The sequence below is a fragment of the Eubalaena glacialis genome, chromosome 6, assembly GCF_028564815.1.
Source record: "Eubalaena glacialis isolate mEubGla1 chromosome 6, mEubGla1.1.hap2.+ XY, whole genome shotgun sequence".
Classification (NCBI taxonomy): domain Eukaryota; kingdom Metazoa; phylum Chordata; class Mammalia; order Artiodactyla; family Balaenidae; genus Eubalaena; species Eubalaena glacialis.
This window is the reverse complement of record NC_083721.1, coordinates 29841718-29867673: the sequence shown is the minus strand read 5'-3', so window position 1 is coordinate 29867673 and position 25956 is coordinate 29841718. Positions and strand designations below refer to the sequence as shown.

Genomic DNA, 25956 nt, shown 5'->3' with positions numbered 1-25956 from the left:
TTTCTGTTGTTTAAGCAACCCAGTTCATGGTACCTTGTTAGGGTAAGTAGAGCTGACTAATAAACTCAGTGTCTGCTTCCAGAAAATCCCACCAGACAGGTAACTTTGATAGACGCTAGAGTGAAAGTAAATAAAAGGCACAAAGTAACTCATTTGAAGGGGCCTCTAATAAAAATACATAAGATTAAAACAGGATATAAGATTAAAATATAAATAGAACATATTTACGTTTAAGAAATAATCTAAATATTTTTAAATTCAATTTAAAGAAGGCAAAACGATGGACTAAATATGTTCCTTTGATGCGGTGCATGCAAGTTCTCCTTTTCCCTTGTTAAGAGTATTTCTTTTATTTATTTCTTTTTTAGGGCTCTGTGGCTTATGTTTCCCAGCAGGCTTGGATTCAGAATTGCATTTTGCAAGAAAACATTCTCTTTGGCTCTGTCATGAAGAAGCAGCGTTATGAGTGAGTTTTGGAAGCCTGTGCTCTCCTTCCCGATTTGGAGCAGTTACCAAATGCAGATCAAACAGATTGGAGAAAGAGTAAGGAAAATACATTTTATCTTATGCAGGAATAACATTCCATTCAGCTGTGCTAATAAAATATTTATAGCCTTTTTACTGAGGTCTCGAAGAGCTATACAACTATAATTTTAAAAAGTCATTGTAGAATTCCTATGAAAGAGATGGCCATATTAAGGATGAATAATTATTTATTATTGACTATTTGGAAAACAGATTAAAAATCAGCAGGAAATTCTGTTGTTAGTATCCAAATGGGGGAATGAAAGCCCACCAAGTAGATCATCAATGCTTTGCCTTAGTTGCTGGCATAATGCTGTTCACTATCTAATGAGGGAATAATAGTTTTGTTTCTTGCTGAAGCTCTTGTGCACAAAGTCAAGCCTAGGACAATAGCAACAGAGCCCCAGTCTCCAGGGGTAGCACCAAGGCCAGGTTCCAACGAGGCTCTGAGATGATGCTGTCATGAATGTACCTGTTCCATATTTACACATGCCTGCTTAAGAGGAACTTGTTTCCCAGGCATCGTATTCTTTGCTCTATTTTATTTTCATCGCATTAATGAATAGTCACTATGCTGCCCAGTGGTTTGGAGTTAAAAATAAAGCAAAACAAAACCAGATATCATGAGCCAAAGTATGAAGCCCGAGAGATGATCCGCAACCCATGACTAAAATCTCCACTAATTAAACATGAATGCAAAAGCAGCCTCTGCCTACGATTCATGTGTACTATGAAGATAAGTAAATAATCCTTAGTGCTTTGAATTTCTGAGAAGAGAGTTAGCATAACATTGTTAGGCATTTTTACCCTGGCTTCAAGTTATTTAATTGTCTTGTTATATAAATTGAAAACTATAGAACAAAACTACAGAAAGGGGAAATATTTAAAATCGAGGGTGTACATTTTGCTGTACATCTGAAACTAACACAACATTGTAAATCAACTATATTTCAATAAAAATTAAAAAAATAAAACCTAGGATGAGGCAAATTTTACCTTTAACTAGACTTACATTGGTTTCATTCATAGCCTGTTACTTTGCAGATGTATTTTCTCAAAGTGTTAAATTGATTTAATTTTTTTGCAACCTCTGTGTTTTTTCTGGAATCTTCACTATCCCTCGGCAAAATGGCACCATAGCTAGAATTATGCAGAATTGTGACTCCTTCTTCAAACTTGTTAATACATATCGAACATTATGCTGATAAAGCCAATCTCTAATAAAATGAAATAGCTAAGTATGTAACTAAAAAATTAAAGTGGGAAAAATTCAAAATGTGAAGTATAGATTTAATATAGTCATTAAATGTTATTGCTACCTATTATTTCTGCTTTTTATATTTTTAAATTAAATTTCTCCCAATCTGATGATGTACTTTAAAGTAAACATATAATTGAATATTTCAAAAAGAAATCTGTTTACAGCTGTTTATGAGACAACCAAGATAATGAATGTAGAATTTTCCTCACTTTTATTCATCTTTTTCTTTGGCATTCTTCCACTGAACACAAATAGTTATTAATCTATTATATGCCCTTATTCTGCAATGGGGTATATAAGGGTGAGCAAAAGAGCTATCAATCACCCAGTCTTCAAGGGACTGCAATCAACTGGATATCTGCCAGTGATATTATCAATTGTCTTTACCAGTATTTATTTGGACACTATGTGCTGGGAATGCAAGGATAAACTAGGCAGGAGCTCATAGGAGAGTGAGACACTGACATGGGTATTGTCATTTCTAGCAATGGGTGAGTAAACAGGACACTGCAAGACAAGAAGGGAAGGAATGAATCACTTTACTTGGAACTCTGGGTAGAAGATTGATTTCAAAGAGGACTTAGAGTGAGTATCTTTTGAGTTGAAAAGGGAGGATATGGGCACCCAAGCAGAGTGTATAGGCTCTGCCCAGGTATGAAAAGGCAGGCTAGTCTGCTTGTAGGTCACAGTCACTTGAGAAGGCAGCATTGGGTGAGTGGTTGAAAGATGAGTTAATACCAGAATATAAGTATCTTAGGTTTCTACTAAGGAATTTGCTGATGCTCATGGATGATGGGAAGAGAGAGATGTGGGCGTACAAGATTTTTAAGCAAGATGATAACATAATTACAAGATACGTGATGACAAGTCAGAGGATGGATTGGAGAGAGGAGTGATTGGATGATAATAGCTAATGTTGATTGTGTCTGTATTTGGTATTGGCTTTGTCCTAAATATTTTACACTCAGTAAATGCTCATGACAAGCCCATGAGTTGGGGGCTGTTATAATCACACACACACACACACACACACACACACACATATACGTATCATATTACTTTGTATATATTTTTTTCACTCCTGGCTCCCCTGCTAAAATGTGACCTCCTCATGACAGAGGCTCGGTTTCATTTATCTTTAAATCCCAAGTGCTAGCACAGCACCCAGAATATAGGAGATATTTGTGAATAGTAGGAGGATGAGAAAGGCAAAGAAGCAATGACATTTTACAATTATAGGGCACTGGCTAAGTTCTGTGCTGCATGGAGAGCTTTTAAACCAGATCTGTAAACACTAAATATAAAATAAATCAAGTAAATTGGGCCTGGCCCCATAATTCTCCATACATGGCTGTACATGTCGACTTTAATTCTCACAAAGAGTGATGTATATTCCTTATTCTTGCTTCTTAGAGTTGTACTTTTGCCAACAAGACTTGTACTAATCTTTCTACAGAAGAAAATAGGACATGTTGATTGCTGCTTTGGTAATTTAGCTATTATTCTCAGTCTCCTATGTGTCAATTTAAAAATGATCACCAGTGTCAGTACACGGCTGGCAGCCAAAAGTTTTCTTTAATGTTCCACAGGCACAACTTTTCAGAGTTAGGGAACTGGAAATTCTTTTCTCCATAACTGTTAGTATCTACTTTTGAAAGCAAGCAATTAAGAGAAAGCAGATATATCTGTTAATTTGCACAAATTAGCGGTACTAGGAAATAGAGGCTTTTGGAATTTTAGGATAAAGAAAGGTTGGAGTGTTAACCCTGAATTATCACCTATCCCTGCTACAGAAGAGAATTTGGACATAACTCTATGTGCTTTGAGATTTACACATTTTTCCTCTGGTTTTGTTTTGTTCTTTTTTCTCCTGCTTCATTTTCAGGGTGTGAATATAAGTGGGGGTCAGAGGCATCGAGTCAGTCTGGCCAGAGCTGTCTATAGTGGGGCCGACATCTACCTCCTGGATGATCCCTTGTCTGCAGTTGATGTTCATGTTGGAAAGCAACTTTTTGAAAAAGTGATTGGGTCCTCCGGCATGTTGAAAAACAAGGTAGCCATAGCATCACTTTTGCTTTAGTGAGGGAAGGAGAGGATAATCTATGTAGCATTGTGCCCAAAATTCTAATATTTTGTTTATTTGTTGAAGCAGAGTAGTTAAATTTCACATAAAGAATGAGATGTTATATTGCTCTTTTACAGACACACTTTAATGAATGTTTTAAAATTTTTTACAAGTTTACTCTGACCACAACTTATGTGATTATTACCTCATTGACTAATACCATATTCGAAGGTGGTTTACATGCCAAAATGAGTTGTTTTTAGCTTAGGTGACTTTTTTTGAAAAGTGGTATTTGATGCGTAGTACTTTTATAAAAAATAGTATTACTTTATTATTTATTACTTAAAATTTGGTATTATTAATCTAGCATTCATAACAATTCAGTTGTTTTGTGAAGGAACCAAGAAGAAAGGAATTAATATTTACCAAGTGCATACTATGTTTGACACTAAATTAGTTCATTTAGTTCTTATAGCAAGTCTCTGAGATAGGCATTATCGTTATTCCTATTTTATACATGAAGAAACTCAGGGCTTATAATGACTCGATGTAGCTTGCTTAATTTAAGAGCCACAGAGATTTTTAAAAGACTGTCTGACCACAAAATCACACTCATCCATTCACAATATGTGTTTACAGATTTATTAATATAGAGAATTCTGGAAACATTAAATGTATAAAATAATAAAATAAATATTTAAGTAAAGAATAGACAGATGTCTTTACTTATTGAAATGAAACCAAGATAAATCTTCTCATTCAATTTTATGTATATGTATACAATAATATGGAAAGATTTAAAAATAAAGACTTGAATCAAACATGTTTTTGTAATGCTACAGGACCTTAGAAAAAGGAAGCAAGAAGGACAGTTATAAGATTGTTTTTAATTTGCTGTAAATTTGATTCATTTTGAATGAATGACGAATACCTGAACTAATGGGTTAAAAACATTTGCTGACTTTTTTTGTCTAGCAGTGTATCATCATTCATTGTGAAATATATTTATATATGCTGCCTTAAACTGGCACCTACCAAGAATTATACTCTAAAATAGTAAAGACAAAAAATAATGATTGCAGATCTCTTTAAAATGGCTTATTTTTGCCATCTTTTGTAACCCAGGGAATAAAATACTCTTCTGCAGACTCGAATTTTAGTGACACACAACCTCACACTTCTACCCCTGATGGATCTTATTGTTGTAATGGAAAGTGGCAGCATAGCACAAATGGGAACATACCAGGAACTTCTGTCTAAAACCAAAAATCTCACAAATTTGCTTCAGGCCTTCAGTGAACAAGAAAAAGGTGAGGACACAGTGAGAAATAAACCTAAGATACAGTGTGCTTACCCATTTTGAAAGCCCATTAATTGCCTGATTTCTTACTATGCATTTTTCTTCATTCATGCTACTTAAGTCAGGAACTGGGTGTCTTCCTTTCTCTAGAAAAGAAACAAATACGTTGGGACACATCAGCTAAAAATCAACCTTGTTTATGATTTTTAAGCAAAATGTTATGCCCCAGGGTCAGTTTGTTCATTTATGAAATAAGAGATTAGATGATTTATAAGCTCTGTTGCAGGTTTAGAATATAATGGGTCTAAACATTCTACTTTCTTTGAAATTAAATCCATGTCAAATAAGTAATAAATATTTAAAACATACTATCGCATGTTGTGGGAGAGAAACAAAAGAAAAGAAAATCTGAAGAATGACAAAGGAGAATGATATTTGTCTAACTTTTACAAAATAATAACTGAGTTTATTTACTACTAATTTTTGTTACTATAGTCCTAGTATTTTAAATTAAGATTCATAGATATTTGTGTAAATGAAGTGGCTTGATCTTTATCTAATTAGGACATAAGGATGTTTGAAATCTAGTATTAGTTTAATATTCCAGAGATCAGTCATTTTCCAACTCTGAAAGTTGGATGTACCATTATCTTTTTCCAGCTGTAGATGTTTTCTCATGTGTACCACCATCATGATCCTTGTTCTATACCTTTCCAGAACACCACTGAGAAATGGCTGTAAAACCAGTGAACTATTTCATAATTGCAGGCTAAAAGAAGACATATAGAGTTATTCTTAGTATTTCCTACATGAACTGGTATCTATTCATTCACTTTACACTTTACCTGGATATAAAAGTCAGAAAGATATGAAACCAGTTTATAACAAGATCAGTGCAATTTAGTATTTTAATGCCATGAAATCAAAAAGCAGAGCCATTTTGCTGATGTGTTTCTCTAAGCTAATACACATTAGGTATGCACTACTATTTTTTTTATTCCTTGTTTATACTCCTTTCTCAAATTTAAACATTCTATATGTAGATGCATTCAGAAATACCTGATCCATTGTCAGGTGGCTGTGATCATTCTTAATAAAAGAAGCACCTTGTCTTTTCTTAATGGCTAGAAGTTTTGGAAATGAGCCCTTGCCTATTTGGTCAGGCTAAGTAATAATTTATATTTAGTGTGTAGGAAAGATATATCTATGAGTGTCTCTGAGGGCTGCAATGAGGATGTGGTCTGTCATTTCCTCTATCCCCAGCACTTAGGTAGCCTCATGTTAGGCAAATAACAGGTACTCAGTAGCTGTTTGTTAAACAGATGAATCTGCCTCCATTTTTTCTACCAAAAGTATGTCTCCTCAGAGTTAATGGGATGATTTGTAATGCTACGAGCCAGTATATATTTTTTGCTATTTATTTTAAAGGCAACATGAAATATAAGTTGTATTACTTTGGAAAATATAACTCTGAAAGCAGGCAATGTGTGAGTTTTAAGTTCAATATTTAATCTACCATAAAATATGGAACACAATTTTGAAAGTTGTGAAATTTGCTCTTGTTTAAGTCTCCAGTTTTGGAAACAAATGTCATACCTCCCTGCATTGATGTATCTCATGTACACCAGTCCTCTGTGGTAACAAGTGGAAAACATCTTGAAGTTGAGCTGACATTAATAGATGTTACTATCTCAGCAACAGAAATATGACAGATTTAGGAAAATGTAAACTGAACTTTCTTCTAATTACTTCAGTATTGTGTCTTTTCTGTTAAAATTCATAAAGGTGGTGAGTAGAAATCATTTTTATACTAGAAATAGAATATGTTTTTTACAATGAATATTTCTGGGATTTTGATTTATTTGGATGCTGAGTAAAAATATATATAAAGTCTTTTTAAAAGCAGGCATAAAATTACTCATGTTAATACTGGATAGATATTTGTAAAAAGTCAGCCATATATATTGTAATTTTATTAGTGACCACACAGAGCAGAACAAAAATAGATTAACTGATATAAAATTGATATAAAACATCCCCCAAACAACAACGTCAAACCTGGTTACATATAGTCACATTCCTGCAGTATTGCCCTTAGACCTGGGCCAATTTGACCCAGTCCTGTACTACGTCTCCACTCTGCCTTCCCGGGCTGGGTCTGTGGCCAAGGCCTAGGGATTGTGCCCATCGGGGGTCCTCTTTCCATCCCCCCACTCCTTGACAACTCCAGGTACTTGGAGTCCCAGAGTTCTCTGCCCATATGACATAAATTTACTCCAAGGACCTGGGCTCTCATTCTTTAGTTCTATCCTCTTAAGGGTCGACTGTTCTACTGGCATTCACTACTCCTTGGATAAAGGATGTTTTTTTTCTTGGAGGAGGGTTGACAGAGTCTGGACATGTAGCTGAGGTGGCTACAGACATGGTGAGGAGTGGAGCTGGGGTGGGAGAAAACCCAGCAAGGACCTTGACCACCTCACCCAGGACTACCGCATTCCCCAGAGGAACTCGCAGGACAAAGAGGATATATATCTTGCCCAAGTTAAGATAGATTGTAAGTTGCAGAATTTGAATCCATCACTGCCTCTGTTTCATGCCAGAGGCCAAACTCTTAAACATTATATCAAACCTGTAGGAACAAGTACATTGACTTAGTGTGAAAGACAGGAAGGAGTGTAGGGCTCAGCTCACTCTTGCTCTCGCCATCTCTCTGTCTTCCTCTTTTCCTCTCTCTCTCCCTCTCTGTCTCTTTGACAACTTTGGGTTTCAGGCAAGTCACTTATCCTATCTGAGTTTTACTTTTCCCTGCAAGATATGGGTAAACTTACCTGTTCTCTTTATCTTATCAGCTCATTTTGGCACTCAAATTGTATAATGTATGTGAACACATTCTATAAATTATAAATATATAAATTTAAACATTATTATTATCAGCTATAAAGATGAAAATGTGCCTTAGACAGGAGAGGATGAAACATCCCCAAATTGAATTTTAATTCTGTGAGACATGGAATCCCATGTTTCTTAGAGGTAGTTGATGTAAATCAAAGGCATCCTTTAAGGACCAGATGTTTACTTCTGGAAATAAGAAAACATAGAGTTCATATAAGAGACCTTAGAAATGTCAAAGTCCACTTCCTTCTTTTTAAAGATAAGAAGTCTGAAATTCAAGGAGGTTAAGTATTACACTGTGGGGAAAGACAAAAATCTGCCTAGCTCTGAGATGTTTCCCATCGAATTCACTAACAGTAACTTGAACCTCAGTCTTGTAGTCCTAGATGTGTGACTTTGATTAATGCTACCTGCTTTACTTCTCTGTGCTTTTTATCTGTAAAATAAGGATAATTGTAGCATCTTCCTCACAGGGGTAGTTTTGAAACATAAGAGTTAAAATATGTAAAGTATTTAGAACATTGCCTGCCATGTAGGAAGCTATTATTAGTGACATTAGTAAGAACATGACAGAGATTCGGGGATTACCATTGCATGCTCTTAATACTTTTCACAATAATAACATTTGTCTGTAAGACTTGATGATATTGCATTTTTTTTTTAAAAAGACTGGAGTCATGTTCCTCTTGGGCAAATACTTAAACCTTCTGTGGAAGATCCAAAACAAGTTAGCACTCCTCTCTAATCTCTAAGAAAGAACTTCTCTGTAGGCTTTTTCATTATGGAATCTTAGTTTTATCAAGACATTACAAAACATTTTAGGTGAAGGGGAAATAATGGGGAAAATGAAAGGCTCCCAGTATACCTATGGATCCAGAACACAAAAAATTCTCTAACTTGTATAATCTTTCATCATATTTCTCTCTATTTTGTGCATTGTTTGCTTTTATGGATATAAAAGCACCACCATCTTCTTCCGCAGCTCATGCTTTAAAGCGAGTCAGTGTAATCAACTCCAGAACTGTACTGAAAGAACAAATCCTGGAGCAAAATGATAGGTGAGTATTAGGGTAATACCAGGATCAGAGGGATTATGGACTAATTAATTACATTTTTTAGCATTTAAAATGCATGCTATAAAAATCTGTACATTATGATGGATACAAAATGTACTTAGTGGTTTCCAGATTTTATACTATAAGTTACATGGTTGTATCTAAGTTTTTAAGTGAGATGTATGTGACTTAATTTGGGACACATAGTAATTCTCAGTAATTTTTAGTACTAGAAGAAATCTACTCGGATTTGTGTGTGTGTGAGCTAAAGATATACCCCAAATGAATCTGTTTAGAAAAATAAGAGGAAGGAGGGGAAGGAGGGAGGAAAAGAATGATAAGGGAAAGGAAGAGAGAAATAAAAATAATAAAACTTTGACCCTGACTGGATTGTTATATTATACTTCTTTTTCATTTTTGTAAGTAACTAAAATGAACAGTGATTGAAGCAAATTAACCTTATCAGTTATTTGCCCTAATACTCCAACAGTTGCAAAGAGGAGCCAAAAAAACCCAAAAAAACAAAAAGGAATAATAGCAAAAAGTGGTTTAAAAAGTAAGTGGCTAGAATTCTAGGGAGCTGCCACTGGTCAAAGTTGCTAAAATGGAGAATTGGAATGGATTAGAGAGAAGCAAATACTTCAGGATCCAATAGCTCAGAATTTTGTAGTTTTGACCTTGAGTAAAAGAATGGGCCTTGAATTTATTATTTTTTTTGAAGGGGTTGGATATTCCTGTGGTTGTGTGACGATGTGGATGTTGCAGCTTGCAGCTTTGTGTACATGCCAGGTTTAGCTGACTGAAGAGGTCAATTAAATGATTCCTCTGGATCATAAAGACCTTGGACTGTTTTTCTTCTTTATTGTCTTGGTGTTGTCATCCAGTCTCATGACTTTAATGACCTTTACTCCAGGTTTATATCCCCAGCCCAACCTGTTCTCTGAACCCCCGAGTTGGACCCTCCTCTTTGATGTCTAATCTTCTTAGCTAATGGCAACACTGTTCTTCCAGTTGCTTAGATAAAATATCTTGCGATCACCCTTGACCTCTCTCTTACTCCATATCCAATCCATCATCAAATCCCATTGGCTCTATCTTCAAAATATATCCAAGAATCCAGAATTCAAACACTACTCATCACTTTCACAGCTTCCCTTTGTCCACATCACTATCATTTCTCCCCTGAATTATTATAATTGTCTTCTTACAGGTCTTCCTGCCACCAGCCTTGCCCTGTACAGTCTGTTTGCAGCATAACATCCAGAGTGGTTTGTTTTACAAATATGAGTCCGATCAGGTCATTCTTCTGCCCCCAAAGCTCCAAAGGATTGACATCTCAGAGTAAAATCCCGAGTCCTCACAATGACCTATATATAAAGCCTTGGAGGACCTGGACCTGTTTACCTTTCTCAGAACCTCCTAAAGCTCATTTCACTCTTCTACTGCAGCAAGACTGACTCTGCTGTTCCTGGAAGACTAGGCGTGCGCCTCGCCTGGGGCCTTTGCACTTTCCGATCCCGCCGCTTAGGGCGTATTTCTCCCAGATATCCGTATGGCTTGCTTGCCCGTCTTCTGCATGTCTTCTGCTCGAATGTCACCTCATCAATGAAGGCTTAGTTAGCCACCCTATTTTATACCACAATACTTCTTACCCCTTCCATGCTTTTTCCCCCACAATTTTTACTAATTATCAGCATACTGGAAAATATACTTATTTACTTTTATTTTGTCTTTCTCTTACCTCTAGGTTATAAGCTTTATAAGAGCAGGAATTTTTGTCTTTTTGTTCACTCTTCTGTTGCCATCTACATAACACATTTCAACTAAACACTGAATAGCATGTGTTCAGTAAGTATTTTGAATGGATGAATAACTAGAGACTGAAAGCACACTCAAGGAACTTTTAATCCATCATTTATTTTATTTTATTTTTCTTACCATTATAACAATAAGTTTCATTTAAATGAGTGTCAGTTTTTAAGGATGTCCAAGAAAAGCAAAAAAAAAAACCACTGAAACAGACTTTGAAATTTCTGGGCTGTGGGATCTTCAAATCTCTAAATTACAAAGAGAGTTTTCACCTGTGTATAGTCTCACCATACACTCAATAAGTAGCTTGCTTTAAGGCTTAAATCTTAAAAATCAATAAGTATTGTTATAAACATAATCATACCCTTTCCTCTGTAATAAATCATTTTTTCTATTCATAAGTCACGGTTAGTCATATCCAAATTGAACCTCTTAAAGTTTTTGTGAACCACTTTTACAAAATTTCTCCTTGAAAAAAGAACCCGAATCCCTATAAACGTTTGTTTACAGAACTGGTTTCTAAACATTTCTCAAGTTCTGGCGGCTCAAACAGAAGCCAGCATGCTGAAACTTAATTCTTCAGTAGAGTACATCAAAAAGATCACCTCAATTCTACTATGGCACATCCATGTCAACAGAACCCAGCGTCAAACTTACTTTTTAATGACTGTGATAAAAATGTTACTGGAGGTCCATGAATCCCCGCATACCAATCTTTTCTTGTTTTTATGCATGGCAATTATATCATTTTTATCTTTTGTTTAAGAGGTCAGAGACCTATTTTCATTTCTCCGAAATATGTGCATCTTTGCTTACTTCCATGTATTTCCTAGTTTATTACTTTCTATACTATTCCTAGTCTAGCTTTCATCTTTTTTTTATCTGCTTTACTATTTGGTAAGATAACATTACATGGAGAAAATTCTCCTGACTTTCAACCTAATTTTTTTTAACCTTACCCAATTATTTCCAATTTATGCAGAATTAAGATAGACTAGAGATTGGAAGATACAAACAGACAAGAACTTTACAATGGAGACTTTCCACAGTGGGATGTACTGAGATAGAACAATGAATCCTCCTCATGGAAGGGTTCACAGGGAAACTACCCATCAAGAGGGAGGTGGAAAGGAAGTTGGACCGAATAATGTCTGAGAGTCCCTCCCTTTGAAATTTAAGAGTTAGGATTACATTATGATGTTAGTTTTGTTTTCAAATGGGGACTAAAATAAGTTGAACTGTTTCAATATTTTGTTTTTCATTTTTTGGATTAAATTTATGTGGTATATATTATTTTATTTCCTTAAATATTTGTTACTATCTTCCCTGACCAAAATAAACTGGAAACGCTATTTTAGTATCTAGACTGCCCCCGCTTCTGGCTTTCATGTCAGACTCTATTAATCACTTTAATCCTCCCATACATACTCTATACTTTGCAACTGTATGCTCAGTTCAGGGATAACGGTTTCAGTATGTTAATTTTATATATTTTATACAAAAATATGCAGACGGGTATTATGCCAACTTTCCCAAGGGTTTCTGAAGGACAGAGCAAGACTCATTTTTAAAACTTCTCTACCAGCATAAAAAAATTTGCTCTTTTAAAATTCAAATAAAACCTGTTATTCACAACAAAGTGCCCAGGACCAAATGCAGTACTTTTGTGGAAGAAGGATAATTAACTTTGTGGTTTGGAAAAACAGCACCCTCCTGTGTAGTGGCCAGTAAATTATTGGTCTTTGTTAGTTATGTCTAATTAGAATGCTTTAATTCCCTTTTAACAGTTGGGTTCATAGCATTTTATATCCAGCTACATTAAGAATTAATTTTTTGGCTTGACACCAATGCTAAATTTGCTTATCCAAACAGAAGCCATGCCAAGGGCTTGAAGGATGATGACAGTAATTAACCCAAATCATATACCAGGAGCTATTCCAATGAAAGTGTCTGTTAAATAGTGTATCTTTTCCTGATGGTAAAGCTGATCCTACAAAGGGCATGCATGTACTGCAACCTCCCACAGAATGTTTCTTGACACTAATGCCAGAGACGGAAAGGGAAGAACTACTGGACTGATCAAATAGCCATTTTTTATTCTGGTAAACAAAATGGGAAATGTGGAGAAATGGGGGCATGTACCTCAGTTTAGAATTTCTAGAGGTCAGTTTGATATTAGATATATCAAATGACTTAGAATGTAGCATATCCCATGCTCCTATGTCCCTACAAGGGACCATGAGAGATGTGTAAAGAGAATTATCATTACAGCAATAATTAAAGCAGGAAAAATCTGCAACCAGTATAAATTTTGATTTTGTTAAATAAATCTTAATAAAGTAAAATGATAAAATATTATGTTGCCATATGACAAAATATAATGCTGTAATAGAATAATACTTGAGGTTCATTATATACTGAGTTACAAAGACCATGGGTAAAATTTTTTAAAAATTAAGACTGGCTATAGAGCAACATTTGAATTATGATACCACACATATAGAGAAAAGACTATAGCAATCCTCACCAGCGTGTTAGCACCAACTATCTCTGGGATATAGCATTATGAGTACTTTGCTTCTGCTTGTCTTCCTCCTCTGTTGTCTCTCTTCTCTCTCCTCTGTTGTCTTTGCTCCTCTTCGTGCCATTCTGTATTTTCCAAATATTTCTTCAGTAACACAATTCCAGAGGAATTGACAGCTACTTGGTGATTGGTTGGAAATGTGTCAAGGTTGAGACAGAGGAAGTGTTGTGGCCAGAGAAAGCTTTTGAGGAGGTAGGAAATAACTGGTTTCGTGTAGGGCGCGTTTGAGATAATCAAGCAGAGATGAAGTAGGTGGCAAGTAGGTTTTTTACCGTATGGATATGGAGCTCAAGGAAGAGGTATGGACTTGAGAAATCCAGGTGAGAGTCACCCACAAAGACGAAGGTTGTAGAAACCGGGAATGGATGAGAGCGCTCAGAAAAGAGGGTGGAGCATAGAAAGGAAATAATGACTAGAACTGAGCCTCAGGAAATATAAACGTTAAAGGAAGACGGAAACTAATGGAGGCCCAGAGAGGCGGGAGAAAACACAAATGTGTGATGGTAGGGAAGTAAAAGGAAATGTCTCTTCAACAAGGGAACGGTCAATGATGTTAAATGCTATGGAGAATTTAAGTGAAATAATTTTTAAAGTATCCCATGAATACAGCAATAAGTATTGTACTTATTTTATCAAGGCCCCGTTGATGGAAACCGTTTCAGCCAGGTGCCAGAAAGTTCGAGGAGAAAAAAGTGGTTTGGCAGAAAAATGTTTGGCTACAGAAAGAAGGCAAGAAGTAGGATAGTAACTGAACATAGAGTTGAGGGTGGAATCATTTTTGTGGTGATGGTATTAATTATAAGATGAGAAACATGTGGAGTTCTCTGTGGACTGAAGGGAAGGAGTCGCTAGAAAGGAAGAAGGTGAAGATTAGAAAAGAGAGGAAACAATTCAGGGTCTCCTAGATTTGCCTTAAGCTAAGAATCCCTTGCATCATTTGTTTAAAAGACAGATTTCTAGAGGGGAAATCTTATAATCTGCATTTTTAAAAAACACTGTCAAGTGTGTCATCGACAGGAAAGTGTGGAAAAGCTGTATTTAATAAATGTATTTTGAGAAAATGGGGCAGAATGGGATTCAGCTCATAAGGTTATCCTTAGATCTGAGGAGAAAACTACCTTTGTTTTTTACAGGAGAGGATTAGAAAAGGCTGGGTGGAGATGCAGATAAAAGTAGAAGTGTGGTGACTGACTTCCCTATCTGCTTTGACTTTCTCCATCAAGTAGGACATGGGGGCCCCTTCTGAGAGAGATGCAAGAATTTCTAGGCACTATAAAAACCCGGGTGGAAGGAAGATATTAATTTATGGTGGAGCCAGTTTGCTGGGCTCTATGATCTTTTGAAGCAGCACTCCACAGATGGGCAGCAAGTGCGACAAAGGCTAACTTGTGAGTTTTAACGTTGAAATTTAATTGAAGCAAAGCTATTAAAGTTCAGAATGTCACCACAGTTTGGATGACATGGTAATCATGGAGTACAGGTTGGATAATAAAAGGAATCGAGACAGGGCCTAGGTTTGCCTGGGGCTGAGACTTTCCCAGATGTGGGACAGTCAGTGCTAAAACCAGGAATATCCCAGGTAAACCAGGATCATTAATCATCTTAGGGGGCGAGGATGATAGAAAGTTACATTTGGGAACTGGGAGTCTAGGTAGAATAAAAACCAAATACAGTGAAAGTAACTGAATGTACAATTTAGAAATAGAAAAGGTTATGTTATGGCCAGGGACTGAAACAATTGGAGTAAAGTTTTCGAAGGTGGATTAGTTCCAGGTAATAAGATTCATGGTCTGCGGTCATGAAAGTTGATGGCCAATGTAGAATGCAGATGGAGGACTCTGGAAGTATGAAGGTCATGAACGTGAAAAGAGATTGAGTTTAATACAGTTGTCCTTGTCAGCTGTGACATCACCCAGAATGGTGGCAGAACAAAGTGGGACGAATTAGCCTGATGCTAGTCTTCTGATAGGACAGGAGGCAAGTAGATGAGGAGGCACAGATTATTGTACAACCAGATGGCATTGGCTTACACAATCTAGGGATTTGGCTCAAGTTTGAAGGGTAATTATCTAGAAGAAGCAGTGAAAAAAATCATACAATATGCCTTGGCCCTAAAATATATGGGGTAAAAAAGAATAAACAATCTCCAGAAGATTAAAGGAACAATGTTATTATCAAGGCAAGTCAGGTCTCTGTTAATGAAGCAGAAGAATATGCAACAAAGTGGTTGAGAATGTTTAACTTTTTAAAAAATGTTTAGTTGATCTAAAAACCTAAAAAAAATGTACATCATCTTGCTTTATCAGGCCCTTATTGGATCAAGGAAAACAGTTCTCAGTGAGAAAAGAAAAGGTCCCTGTTGGCGGGGTAAGCACCAGAATAACTAGTGTTATTTGTTACTAACCACTCAAATATAAATGTTATTAATAAATACCATATATTTTTCATTGAATTTGAGGAAGGTTGCTATATAATAGTTTGAGGAAATTGAATTAAATGGAACAGTTGGACATTATAGTGGTGTTTAATTAGGATTACATGTTATTTAGCTATGTATATTCTGGTTTACTAATGATAGTAACTAACATTATTTCAACTTTTATTTTTAAGTGCTCAGGACTGTGCAAGCACTTTGCTTGTACTTATAAGGTGGCTACTAGTATTACTCCAATTTACAGATGAGTAATCTGAGGATTAGAGTAGTTAGTAACTTGGACCAAGATCATAAAGCTTAGGATATGTCAGAGCAGGATTTAAATCTAGCTTGTGTGACTTTTAAGTACAGTAACTTATGTTTTTTTAAACAATTTTGCTTTTAGGTGAAGTTCTCAATCATTCTGAAGTACCTCCAAGCCTTCGGCTGGCTCTGGGTGTGGCTGAATGTGGCCACTTACCTGGGGCAGAATTTGGTGGGAATTGGACAGAATCTATGGCTTAGTGCCTGGGCAAAAGAAGCAAAGCACATGAATGATTTCACAGAATGGAAGCGAATAAGAAGCAATAAACTTAACATCTGTGGATTATTGGGATTAATGCAAGGTTAAACAAAAAGTCTAGCTGCTTTTCTTTTCTCTTTCTAACCTAATTGATTCAGATGCAAACGTAGGGCATGGTTTTACTTTTTAAAAATCTATGTCATAATATTCAAATACTTTGGGATAATTCAAATGCCTATGTTTTTAATTCACCATATTTGCAAGAGTAAACAAAAACTTGTATGTGTCAACTACATGGCCCACACTGAATATTATCAATTTGTCTCATTTAATCTTGACAATAAGTATTTAGAAAGGTGTCAATATCCCCATTTTACAGCTGAGGAAACTGAGTCTCATATGTTAAGTCAGTCAGGACTCAGAAGTCTTGAATATGTGGCTGTCCACTGTATGTGTGAGGCTTGTGACTGATGTGAAGATCAGTAATTGAGTCTTAAAAACTGCATTGTAAGTAAAGCTTAAAACTACATTGCAAGCAATATTCGTGTAAAAGTAGTAAAAGAAAACACTGTGAGGATTTAGAGCAGGGGGAAGCCATATTTGGTTGAGAGATTAAGGTAATTTCCAGGGCATAGTTGGCATTTGAGGTGACACTAAAAAGATGGATGGAATTTCGTCAGGGATCACAGAGGACAAAAGCTGATAGATGCAGAGAAAGATGTGAATAAAGACGGATGGGGAAGGTAAGGGGGATATAGGCATAGGTGAGGATGCCAGTCTGAGTAGTCTTTAGGTTATTGATAGGGCAGTAGGGGAACTAGAGGTGGAAAGGTAGTTTGGAGATGATAGTTGGAAAGGCAAGTAGAAAACTTGGAGAATTTGGGGAAAAAGAAGTGACAGAATTTGGAGTTATTTTTCAGAATAAGAATAAATTTTCAGTGATGAAAAAAGATGGATTTTTATTGGTGGGACTAAAGTCAGAGACCAGGGAGAAGTTGGGGTGAGTAGGGAAAAAATAATCAATGGATCTTCAGGAGTCTAGATGGGAGATAATATAGTACAAAAAGATCTCTTATCTGATGCATCTCCTTGTCACCCAAAGCATCTAGACTAGTGCTAACCAATGGGTAGGGAATGGAATAAGATTTGAATAAAGTATGAATGGAGGAAGGGTCAGAGAGCTGCAGTGGGACTGGAGAAAAGGGGCGGATAGGAAAGACACTGCAGTGAAAACATATATAAGAATTGCTGATTTGTGGGTAAGAAGAGAACATCACTCGTGATTTTGAAGTTTGGGTAATTGAGAGAACAATGAAGACAAAAATAAAGAAACCAGGGATGAGGGAAGTCAGTTGGTAGAGCAGAGAAATGATTAATTCAATTTGGAGCACGTTTAATGGGAAGTGTGGATACATATTTTTCTGCTGTTTTTTTTTCTCCCCAGTAGCAGAATAGATACACATTGTCCTTCCAAGAAGTTAGGTGATATGAAAGAGTAAGAAGAAAGATACTCAAAAGTATAGTACTCAAAAGTGTAGAAATATTAAAGGGAAGATTTTTAAAAATTAATTAATTAATTAATTAACTAATTAATTAATTAATTAACTTTTGGCTGCGTTGGGTCTTCGTTGCTGAGCGCAGGCTTTCTCTAGTTGCGGCGAGCGGGGGCTACTCTCTGTTGCGGTGCGCGGGCTTCTCATTGTGATGGCATCTCTTATTGTGGGGCACGGCCTTTAGGCACAAGGGCTTCGGGAGCTGTGGCACGCGGGCTCAGCAGTCGTGGCTCGCGGGCTCTAGAGTGCGGGCTCAGTAGCTGTGGCGCACGGGCTCAGCCGCTCCACGGCATGTGGGATCTTCCCGGACCAGGGCTCGAATCCGTGTCCCCTGCATTGGCAGGCGGATTCTTAACCACTGCTCCACCAGGGAAACCCAAGGGAAGATTTTTTAAATAGACAATTTTTGATGTGTTTATAAGAAGAAAGGAAGACAAAGTGAAGGAGAGTGATAAATTCAAATAAGAAATAACAAAGCCATCTATGTGGAAGTCTTGCTATCTAGGGATATGCATAAGGGAAAACAGAGATGCATGCTTTTGGTAACAGAAAATGAAGATAACATTTAAAAATTTGTGATTTAGGGCCTTGCTTCTGTTTTCTCCTCTCCTATCTTATTTTTATTGTGTGACCATAGTACTTCTTATAAGTATCTCCATCAGAAAGTAAGCAAATATTGTGAGACAAATTTATGTTTGTTTTGTCATTCTGTTAACAACACTCATTGAGGAAAGAGTTGTTACGTTAACAACTAAAATGAGATACAAGGACTTAGAATGTGTTTGGTTTTGAGTCACCGAATCAAGTTTTTTGGCTTGTGGTTTGCAACTCGAGGAAAAAGTAGATATAGAGATCTAGAATGCTGAGCAGCAAAAGAAATGTCCCATATACATCTCTATAACTATGTCTGTCACACATATATAGGAGGGTTAAACTCTTACCAATCCAGTGAGCTCATGTTACAGTTTTAAGGGAGATTCAGTATCCTTTGGAGAATATTTTAAGTGAGCAAATACTGTTTTTCCTATACTAGACAAGGTATGCAAGTTTAGTGTTCAAAATTTTACTTGTGTAAAGTCTTACTTTTAATTAACTATCAGTAGGTATAGAAAGTATTTTGTAGTAAAGGTAACAGATTTTGCAGAGTTTAATCAAAAAGATTTTTTCCTGATTGGATTTTTGTTTTTTACATTTAAAAACATTTAAATTTTTGACTTATTATTAAATACAATTATAAATTATTATAAATTTTAAATTATTTCTTAAGAAATGAAAATATATAATTTCTGATTTTTTTAGTAGTCCACAGCTGTGTCCTATGGAACCTGGTTCAATCAAGAGCAGGCTGTATTCAATGATATCATCAAAGCTCCCATTATTTTTTGAGCTTTAAAACATAAATAGCACTTTCACATGTTAATACCAGAGGCTATGAATAATATAGAGGGCTAACATTCAAAGAAAACTGGAATACTGAAGCAGAAAACATTGCATCTATATTTTATAACAATAATAAAGATCTTACCTTATCTTCTGAAAAAGAAATAGCCCTGAACATTTTATTCCTGGTTCCCAGTTATTTCCTTTAGAATCTCTAGGACACTCTGAACATCCCTAATCTATTGTGTTTTATGCCCCCTTGTTAGGAACTTCCTTTTCCAACCCAAAGTGTAAAATATAGGTGCCTTATTTTCAAAGTGCAATGTTTAAGGAGTACACCAGTCTAAGATGAGTGAGTGGATCATTTACTTTACTTACCTCACAAAATTCCACTGAAATGACAGTGGATAAATATAAAAGTAAAGGGTTCAGGGGATTTCAGAGTGATAAATGTCTACATAAGCGATTATACTGATAATCAAGGGTAGAAGAACCTGTAACCAGGAACAGATACTAGATGAAGCTGTAAAAGAATAGGGAGCGGTTCAGTCTAGCTGTGGAGGAACTCAGGTACAGAGAGTAGGATTGAGTAGCGTCGAAATAATCAAAGTGATTCACTAGATCATTGTTCACATGTTACCATCTGGCACAGAAGTAGTACAGTGAAAACTAGGAAGCTGATGTTTAAAAAGGAAATTAGGGTTACTAGTGTGTGTGACATACATAGAAGAAAGCCTCTTTATGTGGCTTTTGGAGAAGTTCCAGCCTACATGTCTAGATCACCATATGAGACTTCCAGTGTCACACCCACTTAAGTGGAATTTCCATTCAGAGGAGATTGGGGGAAATTAATGTGTACACTAGCAGAAGAAAGCCACACCAGGTACCTCTTAATTAACCATGTCTTAATCTTGCATGTTGTAACTGATAATGATGGATGGTCATGCATTTTAATCAAGTGAGCAGTATAGATAAGAGCCAACAAATAGAGCAGTGGAGCCCAGAAGTAAAATAGTCATATTTGATATATGAGAAGCTTAAAATTAGTATCTTCAGATATTCAAAAGCAGAAGCAAAGCAAGTGCAGAATGTGCTTAAATAAATTCAATCTAAGAACAAGAAAGTTCTTAAAAAATTTAAAGAATTTAAAAAGATTGTACAAGTGTGAGAAGATAAATCGGAAGAAATTGTCCCAGATGTACAACATCAAAAACATAGATGGCAAATGATAAATAAGGAAAAATTAGAGGAATAATCCAAGATGTTCAACATCCATATAATAAGACACAGAAATGCAGATGGAAATTATCAAATGCATAATATTTAACAACATTTTCTGTAACTGAAGAATACTAAAGCCTGTTCCCACAAAAATTTCCAGTTTACAGCAGAAATACAGAGGGTTCCAAGAGAGTAGTTTATGTTGCAGGACGAGGGGGTGAAATAGGATGAAAGAAATAATAGACTATCTGCTGAGTTTAAATATATTCCAAAGAGATTTGCTGACTGTTGAATTGTTTGGGAATAGATTAGTGCTTGTTGCATAGAAAAATAGTGGTACAAGCATTATAAATTTAGTGAACTTCATGAATATTATGTTTAGTAGTAATGTAAACACTGAATATTTGAGAACAAAAGGGCAACAACCTATTTTTGGAAGGGCTAGAAGGAAGTATGCGGGAGTGAGGTAGGAAAATAATAGAAAGTATTTAAGAGTAAGAAATTATTAAAGGGCAGGGTGTGATGTTATTTAAAATATAAAGGAACTAGCTAAAAGAATTTGAAGTGGTCAGGGTTAACTATTTTTGTTTTGTTTTGTTTTAAACATTTTACCTACAACGGAACAAGAATCATGTTGGCAACACACTTTTACAAACAATTTTGTATAGTAGAGATCAGTGGTGCAATTACGTATCCCAGAACACTCAAGAGCAAATGGCTTAAATAACATGGAAATTTATTGATGCCTCAAATGGAAAAGTCCAGGCACAAGTTTTTAAACACACTTGATCCAGGGGCTCAAACGAAGTGTCCACCATGCTTTCTCAGTTCTGCTCGTTTTCCTCTTTTCCTGAGCCATTCTCAGGCTTCACATGGTGATGAAAATGTTCTCTTTCAAAGAACTTCTTTCCATAGAAATCCATGAAATTACTCTCCTTGAAACAATTTGAGTCACATATCCACCCTTGAATCAATCAATCAGTGTAACCAAGCATTTCTTCCTCCACCCCTACAAGTTCCCCAGTTTGGGGATTCTTTGTCCTTTCATTTCTTCTTACACACCTGGATAGTTCTTTTCTGAGCTTGTCTCTTTCTTGTTATATTTTTGCCAAACACAGCTAACAGTAGTCAATAGATGCTATTAACTGTTTTTTAACCTCTTCCACTAAAGCTACATGTTTATTATTTATATTTTCTAACTTCTTAGTTTTTTCAAGAACCTTCTCACCAACCGAATCGTAATAGCTTGACAGACCAAAAATAGTTTATTCATGACCCATACCACTTGTCCACTGTAGGTCAGGAAAGGGACTCTTCTGATTCTAGGGCCCAAGTTGAAGAAGCAATCCAATCACTATTTTAAATGTTGGCAGGCACTGTGCAAAGGGAATAGGAGCTTTAGCAGGTCTGACACCAAAATGCTCTAACCTGGAAGTATCATGTGCAGTATCTCAACTTACTGTTCAAAACTATTCATTTGATTCCATCAATCACAAGGAGGTCAGAAAGTGCAATTCTACCATGGACCTAGAAGCTAGGAGAACTGAAATTATTTGTCTAGCAATACCAGTGACTACCACATTGTCTTTCAGGACATCATAAAGTTAATAGGTTGCTAAAATTCTGTCAACCCGGTTGATCTCTTATCTTTAGAGCATTTCTCTAGAACCTATGTTCATGAATAAGGAGAGCCCTGCTCTGATAGCGCACCAGAGTGTCTGTATTTATTTTCCATGCACCATATGCATTTATACTTAGTTTGGTCCACAGTGATACATTTTTAAGTTTGATATTTGAGTTTTCCATTAAAAATAAATGCTATTACAAGCAATCTTTTGAGAGTTAAAATTCAGAGTTTAAGCTGTTAACATGTCATTGATAACAATTTGTGTTTAGGTCTCTTTGTTTGCTCTGGAGCTTATGTACTCACCAGAGGATCCTTGGCTGCCTCTCGAACTTTGCATGGTCAACTGTTGGATAATGTGCTGCATCCCCCACTCCAGTTCTCTGAAACCAATCCCATAGGCCAGATCATCAATCGGTTCACCAAGGTAAGTAAGCCATACCTTATTAAAGAGCATACGTATAAATGATCCACATTTAGTACCTTATTATCTCATTTGTAAAAAATATCATTCTAAAAAGATGAGATTACGTTTAGGGTAGATTTCATTGTTATTTTATTTCTAATTCTTGGGACATTTATAATTGATGTATAGCAGAGTCACATCTTACACACATTCTTAAAATAACCCTTAAAAATTGCTGAAAGAATCCAAGAAGTACATGTGCTCTGGTGTCTACAACTCCAATTCTTATACACATTTAGTTTGAGAATCAGTGGTTCAGGCTGAGGAGGGGGAGAAATGTAAGTCTATATTGACATGTCCAGATTTTAAGCATTCTGCCTTTAAAAAAACTATCAACTCACTAATGGCAAATGGGGGATGGGTAGAGGTTCCCAGAGTGTCTCTGCTAACCTATAGGGTTTTACCCATTGTGTTTACTACTAAGTACTTATAATTGTACTGTCCAATAAAATGTAAAGCAAGCCACAGAGGTAATGTAAAATTTTCTAGTAGCCACAATATAAAAGTAAAAAGAAACAGTTGAAGTAATTATTTATAATAATATATTTTAACAGAAAATATCTGAAACATTACTTTAAAGTATAGTCAATGTAAAATTATTGATTGAATATTTTATTTTTTTCCTACAGAGTCTTCAAAATCTGGTTTGTGTAATAGACTTCTGTTAGATCTCAGTTTGCAGCAGCCATGTTTCAAGGGCTCAATAGCCATATATTACTAGTGGCTTCTGTATTAGACAGTGCATAGCCATGACCTTAAAATATGGCAATATATTTTTGTGTATATGAAAATCATTTGGTGTGGTATGGGGAAAAATGAGGATAAAACATCAAAATGTAAATGAAAATACCTAACATAATCAATTCTTGATGGAGTATTAAATCTTGCTTAATCATACCAATGTCACACTGTTCTTTGAAAGTTTATAGAAGAACTTGATCACCAGTGTTCTTTGTCTTCCAGTGGACATATCTCTATGACCCTACTAAACAACTCTGATTATTATACAGTAACATGACAAATGATTGGGTCTTGAACAGATGAGAATATGAGAAGGTGTATTTTAAAGACAGGCAGGAAGTTGCATATGAATATGATGCTCTTACACTATTTGGTATGTGAGATAATCAGGGAAGTCCCAAAGCAAGGCTGAGAATAAATAAAATTCTATATCTCCATTCTTTATCAGTTTTGTCCTAAACTGAATAGTCCATCCCTTCAAGGTTGAGTGCCTTCCTATTCCCTGGAATCTCTTAGGTCGTACCTTATACCACAAACATAGCTTTAAGTTACATGTGAACTGATGCATGACCTTCCCATGTCCTTTTCTCAGTCCCATTGTCCACCTCTATCTTTCAGTTTTTAATTCTGTAAATGAAGGTTATTTTGTTTTCCTGTTTCTTCTGATACTGGCAGGATCCAGCTATCCAGGAAGGTCACTGGACATGTTCTCAGTGGATAAGAATGGCCCAGGAGTGTTTTACAGTTTTTAGGTAGTGAATAATGGTAGACCAATGCCCCTGAATACCCAGCTACTGGGGTTTGGACTCTTTTTTTTTTTAACAGAGTCTGATTTCAGTCATATAAATTAAGTGCCATGTAGTTGTCATTGGGAAGTACAAATTGCTTGATCATAGACATATTGGTACTAGAACACCCTCTTAATTGTTACAGCTGAAAAATACATGGGGGTGGGCTGGGGAGGGCAAAGATCATATATTGAATAGTTAGATATTTAATAATCAGATTGTCATATCTGGGTAAATGTTTCTATTTTTACATTGAATGATATACGTCTTCTTCCCCTCATTTTAAACCATGAAAAGTTAAAAATAGAGTGACTCGATATCAAAATTTTCAGGACATGTTTATAATTGATATGCGTTTCCATTACTACTTACGAACCCGGGTGAATTGTACGCTGGATGTGATTGGAACAGTTTTGGTCATTGTGGGAGCTTTACCACTCTTCATTCTGGGGATTATTCCTTTGGTTTTCCTCTATTTCACTATGCAAGTAAGTACATGGATTTTTATGTGTATTAATAACTTATAAGTTCACAGTCAAATATAGTTTCAGACCCACTTAGACGGCCTATTAGTTAAGGTTCTCTAAGGAGCAGACATCAAGAAAGGATTAGATGTACTAGAGAATTGCTGGGGGAAATGCCTGTAAAAGATAAAGGAGAGGGAGCAGGAGAAGGCTGGGTGAGCCCTTAGACAGTGAGGCAGGTCTTCTTCCTTCGAGGGAGAAGGAAGAGGATTGGGTAGGAAGAGTCTTGGACTGCAGAACGGTTCCATAAGAGGTTTGGTTGAATGAATGGGAAGTCCACAACCAACACTGCCCATTGGATGCTCCCATGTGACCCCTGAATGGGCTTGTTTTAGCACCCCTGCCATGCTCAGTCTTTGCCTGGGAGCCACCTGTGGAAAAAATGGCCTTCATTCTACTATAGTAGTGGATTTGGAGGGGCAGCGGCTGGGCTATCAATCAGCTATGGGCCCTGCAACAGGAGAACTGAGTTGTACATTTTTATGGCCACCATAAAACCTAGGTGTTGTTTACATTTTAGCAGAAAGTTAATTTGCCTGAAGATCCAAGAGAGAAGCACATATTGCCTTTTGCCCTGTTATCCCTGCTATCGACAAACTATTGCTGGAAGAACTAAACAGATCTCTTATGATATGTATATATCCTTATATTCCAATTAAAATGTGGTCAACCAATTTGAATTCCAAAATTATGTCACTGCGAGGCTGTAGTGTAAAAACAAAATTTCTTAACACATATTTAAATTAAATATAAAAGTTTTTTGAGGCTCTTTATACAAAAGGATGCAGTTCTTGTAGTTTAATGTTTTCTCAACCTCAGTTTTCAAATTCATATTGGAGTTTAATTTGTCCAACCAGGATGTTAATCATTTGCTCATTTCTACACCTGTACTATCATATTCCTCCTACTTCCTATGTCGTCCCTCTTCTCTCTGCCTGTCTGGATCTTACTTACCCTTCATGTCTAGGTTATATTCTACTTTCTGTGTGAAGCATTCTCTACCAAAGTAGGGCAAAGAGATATGACTCATGTAGGTATTATGGATTTATTATACTGCTAGTATTATAGGCTGTTTTTTTGTTGTTCTTGTTGTCATTGTATTTATTTATTTATTTACTAGACCAAAAGTTGTCTCCTCAATGTGATTGTAAGTCCTCTGGGGCAGACACTATGTCTTATAGTTAGAAAAAAAAAAAAAAATCAAGAAATTGAGGAATGGTGTTGAGGATCAA

General features: G+C 36.1%; 1 protein-coding gene across 1 annotated transcript in view; it reads left to right on the top strand.

Moving 5' to 3' along the window:
• Window positions 1–25956, top strand: part of LOC133093212 (multidrug resistance-associated protein 1-like) — a 76080-nt gene that overhangs the window by 37574 nt on the left and 12550 nt on the right. The window contains 9 exon segments of the mRNA XM_061192967.1: window positions 369–529; window positions 531–543; window positions 3672–3839; window positions 4999–5161; window positions 9026–9101; window positions 15798–15858; window positions 16311–16530; window positions 22478–22632; window positions 24533–24688. Of these exon segments, the coding sequence (XP_061048950.1) occupies window positions 369–529; window positions 531–543; window positions 3672–3839; window positions 4999–5161; window positions 9026–9101; window positions 15798–15858; window positions 16311–16530; window positions 22478–22632; window positions 24533–24688 (1173 nt within the window).